At 38.5% G+C, this 25,527-nt stretch overlaps 1 protein-coding gene across 2 annotated transcripts in view; it reads right to left on the minus strand.

Moving 5' to 3' along the window:
* GRAMD1C (GRAM domain containing 1C) overlaps positions 1-25,527 on the minus strand; it is a 73,733-nt gene that overhangs the window by 46,523 nt on the left and 1,683 nt on the right. For both annotated transcript variants that reach the window (XM_036445326.2, XM_045583980.1), the window contains exons 2-6: positions 24,482-24,631; positions 11,493-11,577; positions 5,408-5,511; positions 4,725-4,820; positions 2,597-2,677 (exon numbers count right to left, since the gene is read on the minus strand). In XM_036445326.2, the coding sequence (XP_036301219.1) occupies positions 2,597-2,677; positions 4,725-4,820; positions 5,408-5,511; positions 11,493-11,577; positions 24,482-24,631 (516 nt within the window). The remainder of the gene's footprint in view (positions 1-2,596; positions 2,678-4,724; positions 4,821-5,407; positions 5,512-11,492; positions 11,578-24,481; positions 24,632-25,527) is intronic.

The raw sequence follows: 25,527 nt of genomic DNA on the forward strand, positions 1-25,527 counted from the left end.
GCCTCTCAGGTTAAGCTCCCGCTGCAAAGAAGGAGCCTTTCAGATCAGCTGGAAATCTCTCTTCCCCCACCCCAAGCCATTTCCTAATGGAACAGTTCTACTGAGCTGTAATTCACCTGCCATAAAATTCATAAGCTTTTAGCATACCCAGAGTTTAGCATATACAGCTATCACCACCAATTTTAGAACATTTTCATCAACCCAAAGACACCCAAACCCATTAGCAGTCACTCCTCATTCCTCCTTACCCCGGGCAACAATTTTTTTTTTTTCAATTTCTACGAATTTACAGGTTTTCTTTGTTGCTAGCTTTGTTCACATAGCATAATGTTTCAAGGTTCACCTCCATTATAACATGTATCAGTACTTCACTCCTTTTTATAACTGAGTGGTATTTCGTTGGATGAATATACATTTTGTTTATTCATTCATCAGTTGAAGGACATTTTGGATGTTTCCATTTTTTGGCTATTATAAATAGGAACATTTGAGTGCAAATTTCTGACAAACATATGTTTTCAGTTCTCTTGCACATAAACCTAGAAGTGGAATTGTGGAGTCATATAGTAACTCATGTGTTTAACATTGTGAAAAATTGCCAAACTCTTTTTCATGGTTTTTAAGAATTTTACAGCAATGAGGGCTCCAGTTTCTCCACATCCTCAACAACATTTCTTAGAGTCTGTCTTCTTATTTTAGCCATCCCAGTGATTGGGAAGTGGTATCTCAATGTGGTTTTGATTTGTTTCCCTACTGCCTAATGACACTGAGCATCTTTGCATGAGCTTACTGACCATTTCTTCTTTGCAGAAATCACTATTCAAATCCTTTGCCTATTTTTTAATGGGTTACTCATCTTTTTTCTTGTTGAGTTGTAAGAATTCTTTATATATTCTGAATACAAATACCTTATCAAATATATAGCTTGTAAATATTTTCTCCCAATCCATGAGTTATCTTTTCATTATCTTGATGGACTCCTTCATGCATAAAAGTTTTTTTTATTATTTGATTAAGTCCAATTTATTTTTTCTTTTGTCACTTTAGCTTTTTCTTTATATCCCAGAAACTGTCTAAGCCAAACATTATGCCCACAACTCAAGATGTGCCCTGACCGGGAATCGAACCATGATCTCCTGGTTTGTAGGTCAATGCTCAACCACTGAGCCATGCTGGCCAGGCATGTCCTCTATTCTCCTATTATAGTATATTACATTGATTGACTTTCATATGTTGAATAAACCTTGTACAAATCTCAGTTCTAGAATATAATCTTTACTGATGTTGCTGGATTTGGTTTACTAACATTTTGCTAAGGATTTTTGTTTCTATATTCGTGGACATTCTATGTAATAAAAGCTTAATATGCTAAGTGTCTGGCTGTCCAATTGGCTGTTCAACCAATTAAAGCATAATATGCTAATGATATGCTAAGGCCGCTCAATTGCTCACTATGGCATGTACTGACCACCAGGGGGCAGACAGTCAACTGGTCAACCAGTCGCTATGACGTGCACTGACCACCAGGGGACAGACACACCAGTTGCTGATGGGGTCCAGCCTATCAGAACTGAGCAATACAGCTAGGACTGGTTTGGCTCAGTGGATAGAGTGTCGGCCTACAGACTGAAAGGTCCCGGGTTCGATTCTGGTCAAGGGTTGCGGACACATCCCCAGTAGGGGGTGTGCAAGAGGCAGCTGATCGATGATTCTCTCTCATCGATGTTTCTAACTCTCTATCCCTCTCTTTTCCTCTCTGTGAAAAATCAATAAAATATATTTAAAAAAAAAAAAAAAAGAACTGAGCAATATAGACTGGACACATTCTGGAGCACTCCTGCGGTCCCTCCCAGGCTGGCCAACCTCTCACATCCCTTCCCCATCCCAATCATGCACTGGTGGGTTCCCTCGGCCTGGCCTGTACCCTCTCACAATCTGGGACCCCTCGTGGGATGTCGGAGAGCTGGTTGTGGCCCAATGGTAGAACAGCCGGTTGTTATGACCCGCACTGATGAGCTGCCCCCTGGTGGTCAGTGCACTGCCACAGGGGGAGTGCTGCTCAGCCAGAAGCTGGGCTCACAGCTGGGGAGCGATCCGGGAGCTTATCCCACCTCCGCAGCAGCGTTAAGGATATATCCCCCACTCAGAGACTCCAAGAGGGTGCAGGCCAGGTTGAGGGCCACGCACCCTCCACCCACCAGTGCACGAATTTCATACACCGGGCCTCTAGTAATGAACATAAACACTGTAGCTTTATTTTTCCCATGTCATGTCTTTTTTGCTCTTCTATTTCTCCATTACTGCCTTCTTATATGTTAAATAGATAGTGCTAGTATACCATTTAAAGTCATTTAAAGTTTCTTTTATTTATTTCTAAAGTTATTTTCTTGGTGGTTACCCTGGGGATTACAATTACTATTTTAACTTGTAACTACAGATTTTGTTTTGCCTCAAGTATCTTCTTGCAATTTAAATAGTCTAGTCAACATTAAGCCCAGAAAAATGAAAAGGAGTTTTTAAACTCACAAACACTGTTTAGGTAAACACTGGGAGGTTGCTATGATAACAAGTACCTACCTCTGGCATTAACACTTACCTTGTCTAACAGTGCATTCTGCCACAATCTAAAGATACTGAGGTAACTTCTATCCCTGGCACCAAAAGATGTAAAGAAAAACTGAAAATAAAAATAGTAGAATAATTTTAGTGACATTTTAAAAAGGGGGAAAGTATCTGTCATGAAGCTCTGTTGGCATTTGTTATGGTCAAAGCAAACTAGTAAGTCACCACTGCCTACTATATATATTCTTTTTAACTTTTTGTTGCAATAGATGAAAAACAGGTAATTAGTACATGGACAAGGGACTTTCACATTGTATCTTACAGTAAATACAATTTTATCAATATTTTCTAGGAAAATGAGCTTGAAATAGGTAGCTATTTATATTCATGGTAGTTTAACTATGAAAATTAATCTAAACAAATTTATGAAAAAAATTAAAATTTTATTTATTCTAAACTTTGCAAAGAGATGTGATTTTTCATATTCTTTGTTTATATTTGAGACAAATATAAACAAAGAATATGAAAAAATACAGAGATAAATTAATTTTTAAGAATCTTAATTTTAAATTATACCATCTTTTGCCTGGCTGGCATGGCTCAGTGGTTGAATATTGACCTATGAACCAGGAGGTCACAATTCGATTCCTCGTCAGGGCACATGCCCAGGATGTGGGCTCATCCCAGTGTGGGTGTGCAGGAAGCAGCCAATCAATGATTCTCTCTCCTCATTGATGTTTCTATCTCTCCCTCTCCCTTCCTCTCTGAAATCAATAATATATATATATATATATATATATATATATATATATATATATATATACATATATACATATATATATATATTTTAAAATTATATCATCTTTCATAGCCTCAAATATCTAGAAATATCTAATCTGATAATTATACATATAAAACACCCATATTAACAATAAACTTTGCTTTGAATTTTGTAGAAGAGAAATGTTTCAATCTATAAGTCTATGTTTGCATATAGCCCTATTTCTTCCTATGCATTTAAGAAGATTTTTGTGGTCACATTTTAATACAGGCTCTTATGAAAACATCTGACAAGTGGCAGCACTAAATATAGTTTCTCAGTGTGTCATCTCTTCTCTTCCCCTAGTTTGTGACTTTTTATGATTAAGTGTTTACTTCCAGGAATGAGAAAGCTCAGTCCTATGTTTGATTTATTAAATAAAATATCAAATTAATAATATTTAATGTGTTTATATTTTTCACACAAAAATATTAAAGTATAATTTTCTAATTAATAAATTGAAACCTTGCTATATAATAGTCTCCATAAAGTAAACTTTTTGTAACAAGAGCATAGCTAGAATCTTTTCCAAATAAGATTATAATGTCACACACAGAGCCCTAATCAATTTTCCAGATGGGTATAGAAAGATTCTTCATATATCTCCACTAAGAATTGGCAGATATTATAGGTGGATAATATAAATGATGGCGGTAAAAGGTAATTGCCATCCTAAAACATTATTTAAGTGATTGTGTTTATTTGTATGCTACCCAAACCTCTGTTCACCAGAATCATTTGTTTGTATTAGTTGCTATTATGCATAAAAAAACAATTATAAAATTATTAATGTATTAGAAATAATAAGGATGTTTTGCTAATGCTTAATCTATCTACTTCTTATAATGAAGAAATGATAAAAATGGAATAAAGTTTTTTTTTTTTTTAAACAAGAACTCCATGTTTATTTATTTATTTTTTTAATATCGTATATTTTATTGATTTTTACAGAGAGGAAGGGAGAGAGATAGAGAGCTAGAAACGTCGATGAAAGAGAAACATCGACCAGCTGCCTCTTGCACACCTCCCACCGGGGATGTGCCCGCAACCAATGTACATGCCCTTGACCAAAATTGAACCCAGGACCCTTCAGTCCGCAGACAGACGCTCTACCGCTGAGCCAAACCGGTTTCGGCTAAAGTTTTCTTTAAACTATAAAATAATCTAACCATCAATAAGTATTTAAGTATACAAAAATCTAGCATGAAATTCGGTGTATCTTGATTACTAGTAGATATCCATAATCCTAAGAAGAATTGCTTATATGCCTAACACTGATGGTCAGCATGAGGCAGATGTCCTCCACATTATGTAATAAGGCAAAGGCAGAAAAGTTTTTTACCTTTTCATTGTCGGTAGCGATCTGGATAGCATTCGGGATGAGTCGAGCAGTTTTCTCCTTGGTGATGAAGGTTATATTCTTTAAAGCAATAGAAATCTAAACACACAAAAGAAAAAAATTACAAAATGTTTTTTTTTCCATAATATATATAACACAAAAAACGAAGTATTACATCAATCTAATCCAGACTAGAAAAACCTAAAGGAGTTCATATTAATTGCATGATTGCTTTCTCTGAGAAAAACAGAGTCAGCAGTCAGACATTCTTCCTTTCAGCAATTTCCCGCATCAACTCCTATCTCTAACATTAAGATAAAGTGTGAAAAGACATGTAGATGTTCATGTTCTACACACACACACACACTCACACACACACACACACAATTCAGACTGTGATAAGACATGATTTTGGTAGTCAAAAGGATGTATATTCAAGCTTTTTTCAGTCTGAAATACTTTTTAGACTATATTATATATGTACACATGGAGCTCAAAGTATTAAGAAAAATATATTGCACGCTTATACAACACATATTGTGTTTATGTATATACAATATACAGTAGATATGCAAATATATCAAATTTTACTTTAGAATTTAAAGTACATTACTTTTAGGGGAACTGTACACATTTCTATCTATGCAATTATTTGTATCAACAAATCAAATCAAAGTATGTCTTACTGTAGTTTCCCATTTGAAGATGTTGCTATGGAAACATAGCCAGTTTTCTGAAAGGTATAGTCGTCCCTGAAGCAAAATGTCTTTCTGAAGAGCACAAGCATAATCTACACAAATAAGGAACAGTTTAGTCACAAAAATATGGCAACTTAATAATCTTATACTACTTTAGTACACAGAAAATCATCACTCTTCATTCCTTAGTTCATGCGTTCATTCATTCATTCATTCATTCATTTACTCATTTGTATTCTTTGTGCACCATACACTAGGGTTACCAGAAAAGGACCTTGCCCTCATGGCATACAGTCTAGAGGGGAAGGCATACAATAAACAAATAAATTTATAAGTATAATGACCAAAGTGTAAAGAAAGCTATGAAAAAATATAACAAGGCCTACATAGGTATGGGGAGTGGGACAGGTAGAAAGTTAATCAGGAAAAGTTTTCCAAAAAAAGTAATCTTTAAGCTGAGACCCAAAGATCAATGAAGGGTCAGCTAGACCACAAGGGAACAAACAGTATTTACACAAGTCCCTTGGTAGTAAGAAGCACAGCACATTTAAGCTACTATATACAAAGAGAGATCTCGGGCCTACAGAAGGCAGGCAAGGGAAGGTGTCTCAGGCCCTGGTGAGCTGTGGACTTGAAGAGAAGCCACTAACAAGTTTTAAGTGGAAGGGGCATGATCAGTTGTATCTTATTAAAAACCACTTTGTTCTCAATGTGAGAGTGGATTCAGATAAATTAGTTGGAAATCCAAGGGAAAACTGACGGTGGCCAAGACCAAAAGATGACAGTATTAGAGAAAGAAGCAGTTAGATTAAAAAATATTGAGAGGGCCGAAACCGGTTTGGCTCAGTGGATAGAGTGTCGGCCTGCAGACTGAAAGGTCCCAGGTTCGATTCCAGTCAAGGGCATATACCTTAGTTGCGGGCATATCCCTGGTAGGGGGTGTGTAGGAGGCAGCTGGTCGATGTCTCTCTCTCATTGATGTTTCTAGCTCTCTATCTCTCTCCTTTCCTCTCTGTAAAAAAATCAATAAAATATATTAAATATATATATATATATATATATATATATATATATATATATATATATTAAGAGATAGTACTGATGGAAACCGGTGATTAATTAGATATTGGACAAAGAGGGAGGGAACAAAGATAACTCCAAAAAGTGTGTGTGTGTGTGTGTGTGTGTGTGTGTGTGTGTGTTGTGTGTGTTGTGTGTGTGTGTTAGTTTGTTTTTTAAAGTTGATCCTCTCCACACCAGCATTAAAATCCAGAAAAACCAAGAGTACTGGTAAATGTACTGCTTATAACAAGTTAATACCATGATTCTAAGATTAAGCTCTGACTCTTTGGCTAAATTACCAATTATACAAGATATAAAAGGCTGCTATGAGGAGATTTAGTTAAACTGATAAATTTTTAAACTATATATACAGTGATTAGCAATTTTAGGAAAACTTGTGGAGGTTATAAACAGCAAAATATTTAAATTTAGTCATTAAAATTCTAAGCAAATACTGAAAATTGAGTAAAGTAATGCACTCTTTCAAAATGCTTCCTTCAGCAAAACAAATTTGAGATGCCACCAAACAAAAAAATCCTAGCAAATAATTAAGCAGATTAAGTTACTCATTTACTAGAATGCATTTCTAAAACAGAGATTGCACTAAAGATCACCTTGAGGTGTCCTAAAGTTTTTTTCTAAGCCACTGACACATTTTTATTTGTTTAACGCTTCTCAAATTTCACATCAGAAATATCTGGCAGACTTATTAAAACACAGCTTGCTGGGCCCCTCCCCCAGAGTTTCTGATTAAATGTCTGGGCTGGATGAAGAGACTGCATGTGAAACAAGCTCCCAGGTGATGCCACACTCTGAGGACCACTGCATTGCTTTACATTAACTATGTACAAAGCTATCATAAGCAATCGGACTATTTTAACTGAAGATTATTTAATATTACTGGCTCTGCACACGAATCCGTGTGAGTAACTCACTGCCGCTTGCTTCAGCTGGCCACCCCGCCTACCGCTGCTCATAGCTCTCCGGCCACAGGTAGCTCGCTGCCCTGCCCTCCTGTAACTCTCCACCACAGGTAGCTTGCTGCCCCCCCCCTCCTGCTGATTGGTCATTACATGACAGTGTCCCAACCAATTTGCATATTACCCTATTGTAAGTATAGAGTAGAGAGCTGGTGCACAAAATTCGAGCACTTGGGGCAGCGTAGGGGTCCGCTCAGCCCAGATTTCAAGAGGGCACAGGCCAAGCTGAGGGACCTCACCAGTGCATGATTGGGGCTGAGAAGGGACCCAGGAGGTAGAGCAGGGAATTTCTTTGGCCTGAAATATCAGTAGCTAACAGCTGATATATTTAATGGTGAAAGGCTAACGCTTCCTTCCTTAGGTCAGGAATAAGACAAGGAAGTCCTTTCTGGCCAACATTGGATTGAAGGTTCTAGCCAGGGAAATTAGGGAAGAAAATAAAGGTAGGATACATCCAGAGTAAAAAATGAAGAAATAAAACTACCTCCATTGTCAGATGACATATACATATACATATACATATACATACATATATACATATACTTGTATATATATATTTCTAAGCAAGCCAATAAATACTTATTAGAACTAGTAAGTTCAGCAAGGTTGCAGAATACATTATCAACGCACAAAAAACAATTATATTTCTGTATGCTCACAATGAACAATCAAAAAATACCAACCCCAGTTTATTTACAACTAGAGGCCCAGTACATGAAATTTGTCCATGGGGCGGGGGGTGGGGGAGGGCGGTTTGTCTCTCAGTCCAACCTGCACCCTCTCCAATCTGGGATCACTCGAGAAATGTCCAACTGCCCATTTAGGCCTGATCCCAGTAGTATCGGGCCTAAACGGGCATTTAGACATCCCTCTCACAATCCAGGACTGCTGGCTCCCAACTGCTCACCTGCCTGCCTTCCTGATTGCCCCTAATCATTTCTGCCTGCCAGCCTGATCACCCTCTAACCACTCCCCTACCAGCCAAATTGATGCCTAACTGCTCCCCTGCTAGCCTGATGGTCACTAACTACCCTCCTTTGCAGGCCTGGGTCCCCCACAACTTCCCTTCCCTGCAGGCCTGGTTCCTCCCAACTGCCCTCCCCTGCTGGCCATCTTGTGGCAGCCATCTTGTGTCTACCTGGGAACAGCCATCTTGTGTATTGGAGTCTCATGCCCTTTTCTCAGAGCATTCTCTTTAGAAAACTTATGAATATTTTCTCAGATCCTTTGAATTGTGTGTTTCGTTGTTGTTGTTATTGTTGTTGTTGTTGTTGTTGTTAATTCTCACCGAGGACATTTTTTTCCATTGATTTTTGAGAGAAAGTGGAAGAAAGGGAGGAAAATGGAGAGAGAAACACTGATGTGAGAGAGAGACATTGATTGGTTGCCTCCTCGCCACACCTCAACTGGGGCTTGGAATCAAACCATTAAAAGAATAAAGTGGGTCCATAAGCAGTGCTAATAGAAAGAGCTCTAAACAAGATTCAAACAGTAAGCACACTATGCTCCCATTTAAGTTCTGGGAAAATAAACAGAAAATTTCTGAAAATATACATAAGAAATTACTAAAGGTAGTAGTTATCCCCCAGGAAGAAGTTTGGAGTGATCTTCATTGGAAGGGCCACTCACCTTCATTATATGCCCTCTTGTAGAATTCAAGCATTTTATTATGAAAATGTATTACTTTTAAATGTTCTTAAAAGTTGCTTTAGTTCATTGTTACGACTTTTTAAATACTGGGCTTTAAAGTACTTAGCTATCTAGAAATTCAGTTATGTTGTACTAAGTACTGCAAAAGAGTATCAGAAATCTGAAAGTTCAATAGATAAATGGTTAAATAAAATATATACTAAAATTAAAACATAGTTCTATCTTTTTATTGTAAAACTAATATCCTGGTGCATGGATTTGTGCACATTAGAAAGAAATTAATTAGAAGAAATATTTTAATATCGCTATTTGCCCTTTCCCTGTAATAGAAGTGTCACCCAAATTCAAGATTAACAATGACAGATTGAAACACACATGTATCACAGATACAAGCCTTTTATATCTGTACTAACAAAAGGATAATATGCTAATTAGACCTGGTCGACCGGACATCCAACTTCCTTCCTGGACAAAGCCACAGTGGGATCTGAGACCCTATGGGATTGGGCTTAAACTGGCAGTTGGAGATCTTACGAGGGGTCCCAGATTGGAGAGGGTGCAGGCTGGGTTGAAGGATACCCCCTATATGCACGAATGTCATGCACCAGGCCTCTAGTATATAGATAAATTTGCTTAATTAGACCTGCTTTCTGACTTAGCTAAACTTTTTCGAGCCCAGTGAAGAACCCCAACTTCTCTTTCAGGTAATTGTCAGCAACACAGCAGTAAATATCAACACGAAGCAGATTATTATTGTAGATCACGCAGGGAGAAAAAAGGGTAAAATATTTAACTGTAGCAGTGTTTGACTATATTCTGTGCAGTGAGAAAACCTAAAGTCATTTTCAAGGTCCACCATTTCTTACTTCTTTTCAGTGGAGTCAAGTTTCCAAGCTTTCTAAATCTCTGTTTTCTGGCTAATAAAGAGAAAATAAGATTCCACCAAGTCTCTTGTCTACCTACTCCAGGACTTCTGTGAGGATCAAATGAGATGAGGCACAGGAAAACACTTCACAGACATTTGGTTAACGTGTGAAATGTTTGTGCCTGGCTATAAAGCAAGTTGTGTTCCTAGGCTCCAGCAACTGCAAGGAGGCCAGTCACTAGGGGGAGGAAGCCAGGCATTGCTATGTGATGTCATTACCTGGCATCCACAGCAACCGTTTCAAGGCTGGGCTGGGCTATGGGCCTCATTTTGCACCATGGGGTCTTGGCAGCATTAGCTGTGATTTGGTGGAGTGTTGCTCCGGGTTGGTGGTGGGGCCTGTGTCCCACTTGGGGAAAGCTGCGCGTTGGTATGTTGGTGCCAGGTCCTAGGTGCTGTTTATTTTTAAATGGCCAGTATGTGTCATGGCAGCTCTTGTGTTGAGCATCTGCCCCCTTGTGGTCAGTGAACATCATAGCTACCAGTCGGATGGATGGACACTTAGCCTTTTATATATGTGGATATCTATATTAAGTTTATATTAAAAAATAATGGCTCTTTCTCTCCCTGTGCATATATGCACAGAGGAAAAGCTTTGGCAGGACACAGTGAGTAGGCGGCCATACCCAAATCAGGAAGAGAGCTCTCACCAGAAAGTGACCGTGATAGCACCTTAATCTTAGACTTTTACCCTCCAGAACCAGGTCTTACCCATTCTCTGACAGAGCATTCAGCCTCCAATCTCTTCAACCTTTATTCTGTCTTTTACACTCCTACAAGAATGATCTTGAAAGCTAGCAAAACTTGCACAGCCAGCATGGCTCATTAACCTATGAACCAGGAGGTCATGGTTTGATAGCAGGTCAGGGCACATGCCCAGGTTGCTCGCTCGAACCCCAGTGTGGGGCATGCATGCAAGAGGCAGCCAATCAATGATTCTCTCTCATCATTGGTATTTCTATCTCTTCCTCTCCCTTCCTCTCAGAAATAAAAATAAATAACGCACTTTTGTAAGAAAAGTGACTAAAATCTGCTCCTAAAACATCTATCTGAAACATTACACTAATAATGATATAGCCCCAGAAAATTTTATAAAATTTCTCTACAACCTGTTAAGGAGTTATCTTTTATTTGGGGAAATATAATACATATTGAATATCAAATTTAAATTTTTCTTACAAAACCATTTGAAAGAAGCACCAATAGAAATTGTGCAAATCATTTCCTTTAGTTCTATTTTCTTAGCCATTATTTAATATTTTTATAAGTCAAAGATCACCCCTCCTCAAATTATGACTTAGTTTTACATTGTATAATTATGAATTACATACTGCTTATATTGAAAAACATTCTGTCTAGCACAAAAGCTGGCATTTTCTAGAGTATTGTCACTCATCAGTTCTATTTTGATAATGAGATAGTAAAGTGGTTTTTTGCAAATTCCTGTCTTTCTTACCTGCTATCAGCTTCTCTGTATCAGGTAGTTGTGTGAACTGTCTTCTGTATTCCTCATTCCTGTCTTTATAGGTGGAACTTGAAATCTGTAACAATGAAAAGATTAAATTTTTGTTTAATTATATTCATTAAAGGAACTGAAATGTAGCATCTTAGAAATAAATTTTAAATGGGATTTAAAATAATATGCATTTGATGCAACATTCTGTATGTCTTTGTTAGAAAAATTGCATAAATAAACATTTTTTAAAAACACCAAAAGGAGGTAAAGGAAGTTACCAGCATGATGGAATGAACAGTTTGGCAAATCCTCTCTGCAAAAGCAAATTTATAGCTGGGGAAAAAGCTGTCAAAAAACAATCACTTCAGCTGAAACCGGTTTGGTTCAATGGATAGAGTGTCGGCTTGAGGACTGAAAGGTCCCGGGTTAGATTCCAGGCAAGGGCATGTACCTTGGTTGCAGGCATATCCCCAATAGGGGGTGTGCAAGAGGCAGCTGATCAATGACTCTCATCGATGTTTCTAACTCTCTATCTCTCTCCCTTCCTCTTTGTACAAAATCAATAAAATATATTTAAAAAAAAACAATCACTTCAGTCCTGGCAGTGTGACTCGGTTGGAGCGTCGCCCATTGAACCAAAGGGTTGAGGGTTCAGTTTCCTGGACACACAACCAGGTTGTGTGTTTGATCCCCGACCAGTCATGCGGGAGGCAACCAAGTGATATTTCTTTTATCTTTCTCTCTCTCTCTCTCTCTCTCTCTCTCTCTCTCTCTCTCTCTCTCTCTCTCTCTCTTTCTCTCTCTCAAAATCAGTGGAAACATATCCCCCAGGGATGATTAAAAAAACAAATCAATCACCTCAAATTCTTGGAAGTTGACCAAATGCATACAATAAGCTGAAAATATTTGTTCATGAAAATCTACTGAACTTGGAAATACTAGTAGTAGAGGTCTGGGGCACTCTTTCCTTAGCCAGCTCCCATCACTCTTCCTACCCTATAAGTTAAGTCCGTGTGGTAGTTCGTTGAGGGTAGAACAGGTCATGAAAACTAGCAGCTTTGCTGAGAAAGTGGACTGAATTGATTCTGAGTGAAAAGCAGAAAACCTAGGCCCAAAAGTGCAAAGGAAAACTCTGAAGCTGTCAAAGTGAATGTAGATTGTAGGTCCAGATCCCAGACTACCCACATATTCCTGGCTAGACTCATAATAAGCCTCAGGGAAACATAAAAAACTAGGCACACTTAAAAATGGTCTGAACTTTGAATGCTTTCCCCAATCTACACATAAATCTGTCAGCAGGAGAAAAAAAAACAAAAAACAAAACAAAAAAAAAAACCTATTACTGGCTCTATGTATTTGAGCACAATTTTTGACCAATCATTGACTGGTATAAAGGGTGACTCCTTGGAAGTCATCTTTAAATAAAAACAACAATAATAAGTAAGGCATAGACTTGTTGCCACATGCCACAGGACAAACTGATTTCACAGATACATTCTAGGTAAGTTATTAAACAAAAATCTGCAATGATAAGATTTAGTAGCAGAAAGGATGTAATCAGAATCCAGAGTTGCTACAATATATTATCTAAATTGTACAATTATTTTTTTTAAAGTATAAAACATACAAAAGAAAACAGAAAAATGTGGTTCATAATAAGGAAAGAAAAAAGCAAGCAATTGGCTCTTTTAGGGTCCCCATATACTATCGATAGATTTAGCTGACAAAGAAATCAAAGCAGTTATTATAAATATGTTCAAAGAACTAAAGAGAACCATGCTTAAAGAATTAAAAGAAAGCATGACAACAATGACTCAACAAGTAGATAATTTCTACAAATAAATATTTAAAATATATTTTTATTGATTTGAGAGATGAAGGGAGAGGAGAGATAGCAACATCAATGATGAGAGAATCATTGATTGGCTGTATCCGGCATGTTCCCTACTGGGAATCAAGCCCAGAGCCCAGGCCTATGCCCTGACCAGAAATTGAACTGTGACCTCCTGGTTCATAAGTTAACACTCAACCTCTGAGCCACACCAGTCAGGCAATAAAAAATGTTTAAAATTTTTTTTTTAATAATATGTTTTTATTGATTTCAGAGAGGAATGGAGAGGAGAAAGAGATAGAAATAGCAATATGAGAGAGACACATCAATTGGTTGTCTCCCAACCAGGGTCAGGTACAAGCCTTTGCCCATGAATCAAACTCTCAACCCTTCAGTGCATGGACCATCACTCCAACACTTAGCAACACAAGTCTGGGCTATATTTTTAATCAAAATGAATTAAGGGTAAATGGTGAACAACATAGACTAATGGATAAGAATAGACCCAGAGATAAGGAGCCATGGGTCAGACTGTTGGACCTCAAAGGGAAGGTGGGGATAAAAGGGAGAGATCAACCAAAGGACTTACGTGCATACATATGAGCCTAACCAGTGGTCAAGGACAATAGGGAGGTGAGGGCATGAGTGGTGAGGGGTGGGGGATTGGAATGGGGGGTTGAGAACAAATATGTAATACCTTAATCAATAAAGAAATTTTTTAAAAAATGAATTAACATGATATCCTAAGTTATGCTATATACCTGAAACTAATATAAAATAATATTGAATGCACACTGTAATTGAATTTTAAAAAATTTTTTAAATGGTATCCTAAAAAATATTTGACTCATAAAGAGAGAAGTAAAAGGGGAAAAGAAGAAAAAAAGATGTGAAACATTGAGAAACAAATAGCAAAATGGCTACTCATGAATACAACCATATTACAACTGCATTAAATATTAATGGACCAAACACAGAGACTGACAAACTGGATAAAAACAGACCCAACTATATGCTGTCTATAAAAGACACACCGTAATCCAAAAGGGGTGGTGGGGCAGGGACTGGCTGCAGGGGGCCAATGGGGAGAAAAGGGGAACATATGTAATACATTCAACAATAAGTAATTATCTTTTAAAAAACACAGAAAGTGAAAGGATGGAAAAAGATATAGCATACAAACAATAACCCTAAAAGAACATAGTGATTATATTACTCTCAGCTGAAATAGACTTTAAGACAAAAAAATATTAATAGACAATAAGATATTTCCTTAATAATTAAAAGATCGATATATGAAAAAGGATACAATTTTAGATGTATACACAACAAACAGCAAAGCCCCCAAAAATAGGAAGCAAAAACTGACAACACAATTGGAAAACAGACCATTCAACATTAAGTTAGATATACTTATTAAGCCATTCTCAATAACTGACAGAATGACTAGACAGAAAGCCAGCAAGGATCTAAAAGACTTTAACAACAGTATCTAGCCATTTACAACAGCTACGTGGAAGGCGTTATGCTAAGTGAAATAAGCCACACAAAGAAAGACAAACACTAAGTAATATCACTTTACTACGCAACCTAAATAAAAAGAGAAACCCATAGAAACAGAGTAGAGAGTGGTTGCCGGGGACTTGGGAGTCAAGATAACGAGAAATTGGTGAAGGGGTACAAAAGTTCTTCTATAACATGAATAAGGTCTGAGGAACTAATGCAGGATATGTTGACTGTAGCTGATAACACTGCACTGTGTGCCTGAACTTGGCATTTGCTAAGAAAGAACTTAATAGTGTCCCAAACAAAAGGCGATGCATGTGTTAATTAACTAAGTGGGAGGCATTCTTTCACAGTGTGTGTGCATATCAAATCCTCACAACATACACTTTCACAATAGCAGAAAGTTTGTCAATTACGTTATCTATATTAATAAAAGGATAATATGCTAGTTGGACCAAGAGACCTTTCAGCCGTCCTTTGGGACAAAGCCATGGTGGTGGGGCTGAGGCAGAGGCAGTTAGGGGTGATCAGGCCAGCAGGAGAGGGCAGTTGGAGGCAATCAGGCTGGCACGGGAGGGCAGCTGTTGGTGAGCAGGCCAGCAGAGGGGGCAGTTGGGTGTGAGCAGGCCAGTGGGGGGAGGAGGGAAGGTGAAATTAGGGGCTAGCAGGGGGTGGCGTTGGGAGTGAGCAGGGTGACGGGGGGGGGGGCAGTTGGGGGGCAAGCATGCTGGCAGAGGGTGGCAGTTGGGGGTAATCAGGCAGGCAGGGGGGTAAGTTGGGAGCGATCAGGATGGCGGGGGGGAGGGGGCAGTTGGAGGTGATCAGGCAAACAGGCAGATGAGTGGTTAGAAGCCAGTGGTTCTGGATTATGGGAGAGATGTCCCAGATTAGAGAGGGTGTAGGCAAGGCTGAGGGACAAACCCCACCCCCCATGCACGAATTTCATACACCAGGCCACTACTATACATATACAAAAGGCTAATATGCAAAGTGTCCCCTCAGGAGTTCAACTGTGAGACTTGGAGTTCAACCACTTGCTATGATGTGCACTGACCACCAGGGGGCAGTACAGAACATGGCGACCAGCGGCAATGGCAGTGGGGCTCTGAGGGAGTGAGGGAAGGAGGAGGTGGGAAGGCCGGGAAGCGGGAAGGCAGGGAGGCAAGAAACCTGATTGGCCCTGATCACCAGCCAGGCCTAGGGACCTTACCCGTTCACAAATTTCATGCACCAGGCCTCTAGTATGTCAATAAAACTGAAAGGAGGGGAAGAAACATTGTCCACCAACTATACCTGCCACTTATAAAACACTTCACTCATAATCTGCACTTTTTTTCCAAATACACACAGAATATTTTCCAAAATATACAATATGCTAGGTCACAAAACAAGTTTCAATTAATTTAAAAAGGATTGAAACCATACAAAGTATGCTTTCTTTCAAAATAGCCTGGTAATATCACAAGAACAGGCATAGAGAACAATGGAACAAAACTGAGACCCCAGAAATTGACTCACACCATTATGGTCAATTAATATTTGACAAAAGAGTCAAGAACATACAATAGAGTAAATACAATCTCTTCAAGAAATGGTATTGGGCCGAAACCTGTTTGGCTCAGCGGTAGAGCGTCGGTCTGCGGACTGAAAGGTCCCAGGTTCAATTCCGGTCAAGGGCATGTACATAGGCAGCTGGTCGATGTTTCTCTCTCATCGATGTTTCTGGCTCTCTATCTCTCTCCCTTCCTCTCTGTAAAAAATCAATAAAATATATATTTTTTAAATGGTATTGGGAAAATTGGATAGATACATGCTAAAAAAAAAAAAAAATGAAACTAGACTACCGATTTATACCATACACAAGAATAAACTCAAAATGGATAAATGACTTAAATGCAAGCCATGAAAACATAAAAATCCTAGAAGAAAACATAGGCAGTAAAATCTCAGATATCTCACAGATACATCCCCTCTAGGGCAAGGGAAACAAAGGAAAAAATAAACAAATGGTTGTGCATCAAACTAAAAAAGCTTCTGCACTGCAAAAGAAATCATCAACAAAATGAAAAGGAAACCCTACATGGGAAAACATATTCGCCAGTGATATATATGATAAGCAGTTAATTTTCAAAGTGTATAAAGAATTTATACAACTCAACACCAGGAAGACAAACAATCCTATCAAAAAACAGGCAAAGAACCTGAACAGATACAGATGGCCAACAGACATATGAAAAAATGCTCAGCATCACTAGTCATCAGAGAGATGCAAATTAAAATGACAATGAGATATTTCTTCACACCTAGAATGGCTACTATCAGTAAGCCAAAAAACAAATGCTGGCAAGGATGTGGAAGAAAAGGAACCCTAGTACATTACTGTGGGAATGCAGCCTGGTGCAGCCACTGTGAAAAATAGTATGGAGTTTCTTCAAAAAATTAATAATGGAACTTCCTTTTGACCCAGTGATCCCACTTCTGGATATACACCCTAAGATTCCCAAACCACCAATCAGAAATAATACATGAACCCCTATGTTCATACCAGTAGCTGCATTATTTACAATAGCCAAGATCTGGAAACAGTTCTAGTGCCTATCAGGAGATGAATGGATAAGAACTGTGGTACATTTACACAATGGAATACCATCTAACCTAATAATAAAGTAATATGCAAATTAACCATCACTCTGCTACACAAGCCATGCCCACCAGCCACGCCCACAAGCCAATCAGAGCAAGTATGCAAATTAACCCAACAAAGATGTTGGTTAATTTGCGTATGCAGAGGGAGGGAGGAGTGAAGATTGAAGACAGCATAGAAGGAAGAGCGAGGGAAAGTGCAAAGCAAGGCAGCTGCAGCTGCTGGAGGGAAAACACCAGTGCACGGCCATGGAGGCAGCAGTGGAGGCAGCAGGGGTATGTGGGCGTAGTGGTTCGTGTGGGCAAGGCAAAGCATGCAGCAGCGTGCCCAGCCCCAGAGGCGTGGCAGCAGCAGACACAGCGGGTTGGGTGTGCGGGGTGAGGCACCCAGCAGTAGGGCAGTGCGCGAGACCTCGGAGACGATGGCAGCGATGGCAGCGGTGGCCACAGGCGCAGTAGAGCAGGCAGGAAGGGTGGGGCACACTGCCCACCACAGCAGGAGAGGTGGGGGGCGGGAGAGGTGGGGGTGGCGGGACGGAAGCCGGCTGGAAGTCTTGCAGGAATATTCCTGCAACAGGTGCCTAGTGCAGCTATAAAAAAGAAGAATCTCTTACCCTTTGCGACAGCATGGATGGACCTGGGAATTACAATGCTAAGCAAAATAAGCCAGTCAGAGAACAACAAATACCATATGATCTCACTTACATGGGGAATCTAATGAACAAAATAAACTGACAAACAAAACAGAAACAGAGGTATGGATACATGGAACAGACTGACAGCAGTTAGTGGGGGTGCAGGGAGATGACTGGATGAAAGAGGGTGAAGGGATTAGCCAAAGAACATATATGCATAATGCATAGTCACAGACAACAGTGTGGTGATGGCCAGAAAGAAGGGGGTGCAGGGCAGGCAAAGGGGGGAAATGGGGACATGTAACAGTATAACAACATATTATAAATAAAGTTATTCCACCAAATCCAGAAAAAAAGAAGAGATGGTAGAAAAGTGATTTCTGGAAGGGGTGATAAGCTCTTGAGCATCTTCCATTTAGTTTAAGTGTAAATATAATCATTTCAAACAAACATTACTCTGAGTTGTATAATATGTGTGTGTGTAACAAAACACATTTCAGATTGTATTTCATTTAAATATTTTTTAAATAAGAGCAAATATCTGAATGTAGCCTGGATCATGTTTAAATAGTGATGGCTCATATTGATTATGGTGCCTAAGACTATATGTATATAGTTTTTTTAAAAAAAGAAAAAGGTATACTTACCTTTGCCACTTTTATTACCAATGTCTCTGCTCATACATTCTTTTAATTAATCCTGTGATTCACTGTACTTCCTGATTCTAAAGTCTTTCATCAAAAATAGAAAATTTTCATGCATATCCTCTTGGAATATTGCTTCTTGCTCATTCTCTATGTTCACCTCTGAAATGAACTTCTCTACTTTTCTTCTTGTATCTTAAACCATTCTCTTTCAAATACTCCATCTTTATCTCTCAGGGTACAATATCCATCATTTCTTCATATATCTTTCAATTTACTGATTTTCTTGTTAGCTGCTTTTTCCCATGTCCACTGTATTTTTAAATTATTATTTCAACACCATATGATTCCTTTCTAGAAGTTGTATTAGGTTGTTTTCCAAATCTGCCTAGTATTTTTGAGAATGTCTTATCCATGCATCATATTTTAATGCTTTCTATGAAGTCTTTAATAATATCAACTGATTGTTTTATGTCTTTATCTCATATTTTATCTGAAGTTTTGGAAGGTCTAGTGTGCTATTTATTTAATCTCCTCCTTCTGCTTCCTCATAAACTGTTAAATTGAAGTCCCAAAACTTCATGAGAGATTAACCCAGGTTATGTGATCTGAGGAAGATTTCCCACCAACCCACCATCTTAAACCCAAGTTTAACAGATAAGCTTCCTTGTCTTCAACCTGCATGTGTAGGATTTTTTTCCCTAGTCTACCTTTCCCAGAGAGTATAGCTCTTCGAGAGTCATGGCTTTATAAACAGTTCTCAGTTCCAACTCAAACAAGTCCCAGGCACCATCTCCTGACCCAGTGTGGCCATTAAAGCTGGGTTATAGAGGCTTCTATACTCCTCAGGGCTACTTCGACATTGAGCTTATGGGCTAGCATCTCTGGAAATCAGTTCCTTCTTCTTTTTTAGCCCTTTGGTGTTTCTCTTGCTATTTAATGAGCCCAGACATTCATTTCAAGAAGATGTTTATAACATTTCATCCAGCATTTCTAAGGATTTAGGAGCAGAAGAGCTTTTAAGTTAAAAAGCCCTGTCTTCATATTCTAAAAATGTTAGTTGCCATTCCCTCCTAATTATTTCTGAACGTATTAAAAGATATCTGAGCTTTCAAACAATATTTACCTACTAGAGGCCCGATACACGAAGATTCATGCAAGAATGGGCCTTCCTTCCCCTGGCTGCCAGCATTGCCTTCACTCCAGCCCAGAGCTGCCTTTCTGCCTTCCCACACTGCCCAGAGGCCCAGAGTAGCTGAGGTGGTGTGGAATACCTGTGTCATCGCCATGGAGACATCGCATGCATCCTGCCCCACCCCCAGCCGCTTGGCAGCTGCATATGCAAATCAACCTGACCTCTTTGTTGGGTTAATTTGCATGCTCACTCTTGATTGGCTGGTGGGCGTCACGAAGGTACAGTCAATTAGCATGTTACTCTCTTATTAGTGCAGGGAAATTAAAATTTTTAGTTGGATAAAATTTGTGTTTTTTTTTAATCCAACAGACATTGGAAAATGAGTTTATTCTTTTTTTTTTTTTTTTTTTTTTTTTTTTTTTTTTTATCAGTTACCAAAGTGAAAATCTGAAATATCCTTTTTAGGTTGAATAAATTCAAGATATGTTGTGGAGAACAACAAATGGTTCAAGAAACCGTCTTCTCCAGAGTTGCCAAAGTATGTTACAAACATATCTACTAATTAATCCTCTTGGGCAATTTTTAAATTTAACAGTGCAACATGAATTAATCCTCATGATGTACCTCTAAATCAGGTTTGTGGCAGGTTTTATCCCCACTTCTATAATAATAAAAGCATAATATGCAAATTGACCGAACAGCAGAATGACCATCCGGCGACCTTCCAGATATGCACTAGCGCCAGGCCAACCAAGGCGAGTGCTATGTGATTGGGGGGGGGGGGGGGGGGGGGGGGGGGGGGGGGGGGGGGGGAGGAAGCAGTAGATGTGCGCCCACCATTGCCCAAAGATTGCCCCAAAGAGGGAGAGGCCCAGACCACCCTCTGCACAGCTCCAAGACCAATCACCTCAAAGAGGGAGGCCCAGGCCATCTGGCTGGCAGCAATCCAGGACCCCTCAGGTAGAGTCCCCAAGCCTGGCTGGCAATCATAGCCTATCAATATAAATGAATGTTTAATAATAGTACCTGACCCAAAGCACTTTACTTTTGTGAAATATATAGATAAGTATGTCATCTTTTAAACATACACAACAGAAAATCTCAAAGGCTTTTTCTCTTCCCAACCGTTGCTAGAGAAATTACACTTAAACAAGTGTGTCTGCCACGGATCTCTGTAAGCTTTTCCTCTGGGACCTTATTCCACCAGGAATATGCCATTATTTTAATTGGGAAAACAAAAGTTTGGCTTCGAGTTGTTTTTTTCTTTTGCCATGTATTTTTACTAATAGTTAAAGGGCAAAAGCATGAATAGTTATTTGCCATTAACTTCATTTTAAATCTCATTTCTTCATTTCAAAAAAATTTTATTGCAAAATTAGGATTTAAAAATTCATAATGAAACTCATTTCCCACACAATAGGATTCAATATTTTCACTTTTAAATAAAAAAGAAAACAAATATAACAATTGATATTCCTATCTTTATATTACAGGATTAAAATGGAAACTGCCGAAACTGGTTTGGCTCAATGGATAGAGCGTCGGCTTGGGGACTGAAGGGTCCCGGGTTGGATTCCGGTCAAGGGCATGTACCTTGGTTGCCGGCATATCCCCAGTGGGGGGAGTGCAAGAGGCAGCTGATCAATGACTCTCTCTCATCGATGTTTCTAACTCTCTATCTCTCTCCCTTCCTCTCTGTAAAAAATCAATAAAATATAGCCAGGACCGGTTTGGCTCAGTGGATAGAGCGTTGGCCTGCGGACTGAAAGGTCCCAGGTTCGATTCCGGGCAAGGGCATGTTCCTGGTTGCGGGCACATCCCCAGTAGGGGGTGTGCAAGAGGCAGCTGATCAATGATTCTCTCTCATCGATGTTTCTAACTCTCTATCCCTCTCTCTTCCTCTCTGTAAAAAATCAATAAAATATGTTTATAAAAAAAATCAATAAAATATATATTTTAAAATAAAATAAAATAAAATGGAAACTCTGCAGCTGTGGGTCTCACTATCAATTGCTATGGAAAGTTAATCATATTCCTTTAAATAAAAGTCCTACTGTCAGAAAGACAAGATGGAGACACTTGTGCTCCATCAATCTGTTAAGTAGCACAAGGTTAAATCGACAGGGCCTAAAAGATATCAACCTCTGCAAGAAAACAACAGAACTTTCACAAACTTTGGTTCACTTTTTTGGATCCTCTTAAGTGTTCCCAATTTTTTAGTTATGAGGAATCATGAAAACACATTTTCCAATATTACAAATAAAAGTGTTCTTATTTAGCACTTTTCAAACTTTTAATCACTGGAGAGTCTTAAGGAAAGATGTTCCCATGTAACATCTGGCTGTTGAGTATACTCAGAGGTTTTTATTGTAGAGATAGTGGTAGTTAGATGGATTTAAAATGATAGAGAGGAGAGAGAAATAAGAAAATAAAGTGGCAGAGAAGGGTATTATTTTGCAGACTTCTTAACCATCATTTTTAGCAGTTACAGTTGTACTGCATTAGAGCCATTTGTCTACACAGACCTCTGTCCTCCACATTAAGAGGCTGAAACTGCTACAGCTTCTGAGTTTCTGCTGTCATTTCTTGCCAGTGTCTATGTATTATCCCACAGTAATCCTCTTATTCCCAACATTCTATTCAACTAAAAAAAGGGACCATCTTATGTATTAGGTGTATAAAAACATGTCAAAAATACATCAAAGAAATTCCCAATGAAGACTTGAGGAATTCTCCTCGTGCAATATATACCAGCATGAGCTTGGATTTGGCTGTTCAGGTTCTCTTTCATTTTTGTTTGCTTCTGAGTTCTGATAGTTCTGGCTTCTGTGTAAGTGGCCTCTGGAAAAGTCAGTAAAACTTCTGAGATGTTGTATTTGTCTTTAAGTCTACTTCATGTGAATCCATATAAAAATTCCTCAAGCCTGGCTGGTGTGGCTCAGTGGCTGAGCAACAACGTATGAACCAGGAGGTCAAGGCAAGATTCCAGGTCAGGGCACATGCCCATGTTTCAGGCTTGATCCCCACTAGGGGATGTGCAGGAGACAGTTGATCAATGATTCTCTCTCATCATTAATGTTTCTATCTCTCTCTCCCTCTCCCTTCCTCTCTAAAAATTAATAAAAATATATATTTCTTAAAAATTGTTCAAAATAAAGTACTTGTCATCATCAAAGAAAATTAGAACTGAGCCAAAATAAACCTTCAACATTCTAACCCAGTGTTTCTCAAACTTGAATGTGCATACAAATCCCTTGGAAATCTTGTGAAAATGAAGACTCTGACTCAGTAGGTCTGAGGTTGGGCCCAGGATTCTGCATTTTTAATCAACTGATGTGTGATGCCAAATCTTCTAGCTCTACCCTGCATACCTCTTTTTCCCCACTCCTTCTATCTCTAAGTCCTCATTCCCATGCCTTTTCATTTTCTTACTTTATCCTTTTTCTTGCATCAAATCTGCCAAGAGTAACCACAGTAATCCTTTAGCCCTAAACATAACCCTTGGATCTATAAAGGTTCCCAATCTGTAACAAATATAAAAAGCAGAGTACAGAAGGGTCAAAACACAACAGTGATAAACTTTCTCAAAATGTGTCCAAAGATATTATCATCAAATGTAGATGATATAATTTTTAGGGTATGTAGTTATCTTGATATATTTCTTAGCAATAAAATATTTTCCTTCTTAATAGGAAGTAAGAACCTGTTATTAATCTGAAGATTTGATAACATTCTATAGCTGAGCTGCAAATTATGAACAGAATGATGTACTTGTACTAATCCTTATAACCTGTTAATAATATGTCTTTTTTTGTTGTTGTTGTTTACTCTAAAATTATTAGAAATTCTGCTACCACATACATATACCTAATCCTCACGATATCAGCTTTCTAATAAATTAATATTGGAACTATATATGCCTTATGCTCTTATGTAAAATTCACTTATTGCTGCATTATTCTATCAAATGACTCATAATTCTTACAGGAATTGCTAGATTTATAATGAGCCCTTTAATATAATAAATGTAAGCATTGCTATGGTAACAGAAATGTTCTTACCAAAAGACTCTGTGCACCTCACCAAGGCGCCACAGTCTCATGTTACAGTGAGGAAACCTGAAGCACATCCAGGTGATGCAATCAAATGATCACAGTGCAAACACACTATGAAACTTTACAACCAATCTCAAAATCATTATACGCTACAGGTCACACTTAGTTAAATTTCCTTCTAGGTACAGGAACTAATTACTTAAATTAAAATGATGTAAAATAGCTGGCTTCTCAGTAACATTGAGGAATATGATTTCTGTATAATGTTAGACTCTTGCCAATATAGTGGGATCCAATTCTGTGGTGTTGTTTTCTCCCAAGAAAATTGAAGCAGATAATTCCACTCCATCAAACCAGAGGACAGTGCATTCTAGTGGCCAAAGGAGGGCATACTCGGAAATGGTTTTGGGACTCAAAGGCTGACAAATATCTAGAATCTAGAAGCTAATTTAAAAAATTATAAATAATATATGAATTGCTGTAACCTTACAAAATTTTGCATTTAAGATTAAAATGAAGATAAAAGAAAAAAAATATTACCCAAAAGCTCCAGTCACCACTCCAGTTATGTCCATGTGGCCCCTGTTTTTTAGCTGACACTGTATTATTCTCATCCACAATTGGACTAGGATTTTCCTCTGATTCTTCCGGTGGCTTGTTGGCAATGCTTGATTCTCCTTCATTTATTTCCTGGAAAAAAGTATCAACCAATTCAAATTATTTATTGAGAAATGTCTATTTTTAAAAGAAAAGAGTTAATGTTCAAAAGATGTCAATTAACTTGAAAAGGATAATATTTAAGCTCTTAAAAAACAGCAACTAATACCTTTTTGCTTCTATAGTTCATACATTTACATGTACAAAAAATATTTTCCAACTACTACTATTTGCTAGTTTGTTTATTTGGCACTGGGGATTCAAAAGTGAATAAAACAAAGTCCTTTGTCCCCAGCACTTCAGTCAACTAGGGGAAGAGTCAAACAGTAGGGGGAAAAAAAAGTGATGGGGATGACAATTGGTCCAACCTCTTGGGAGAATAGTGTTCAATGCCTAGTAGAGACTACGATGGGTATATACTAACAACCCAGCAACGTAATGTGCACATGGAGTCAACCATGTTTGTAACACCAAAAAAGTGCAAATGACTTACTGTCCACTGATAAGGAAATTGGTAAACTAATTCTGGTTTATTCAAACAATGGAGTTAAAATAAATGGATCAGATGTCTCCACCAGGCATTGGCCCCCAATCTATAGAGCACTCGGGCGAAAGGTTATACCTATGCAAGATATGGGCCTATCAGGTGGGTCACTCATGAAAGAACAGTCATTATGGAGAGAGAAGAGAGAAAGAGGAGGTGTGGAAGGGGAGGGGGAGCAGCCATTATCAGAGCACACAGCTCTTAAATACCTCTGCTGCTGCTACCACCCATGTCTCTTTTAACAAACATCCTCAGGGTTAAATCTGGCTCAACTTAATCCTGGGCTTCTTTTTAAAAAAAAAATATTTTTTATTGATTTTTTTACAGAGAGTAAGGTAGAGGGACAGAGAGCTAGAAACACTGATGAGAGAGAAACATCGACCAG

Source organism: Pipistrellus kuhlii, unplaced genomic scaffold (assembly GCF_014108245.1).
Source record: "Pipistrellus kuhlii isolate mPipKuh1 unplaced genomic scaffold, mPipKuh1.p scaffold_m20_p_2, whole genome shotgun sequence".
NCBI classification, from domain to species: domain Eukaryota; kingdom Metazoa; phylum Chordata; class Mammalia; order Chiroptera; family Vespertilionidae; genus Pipistrellus; species Pipistrellus kuhlii.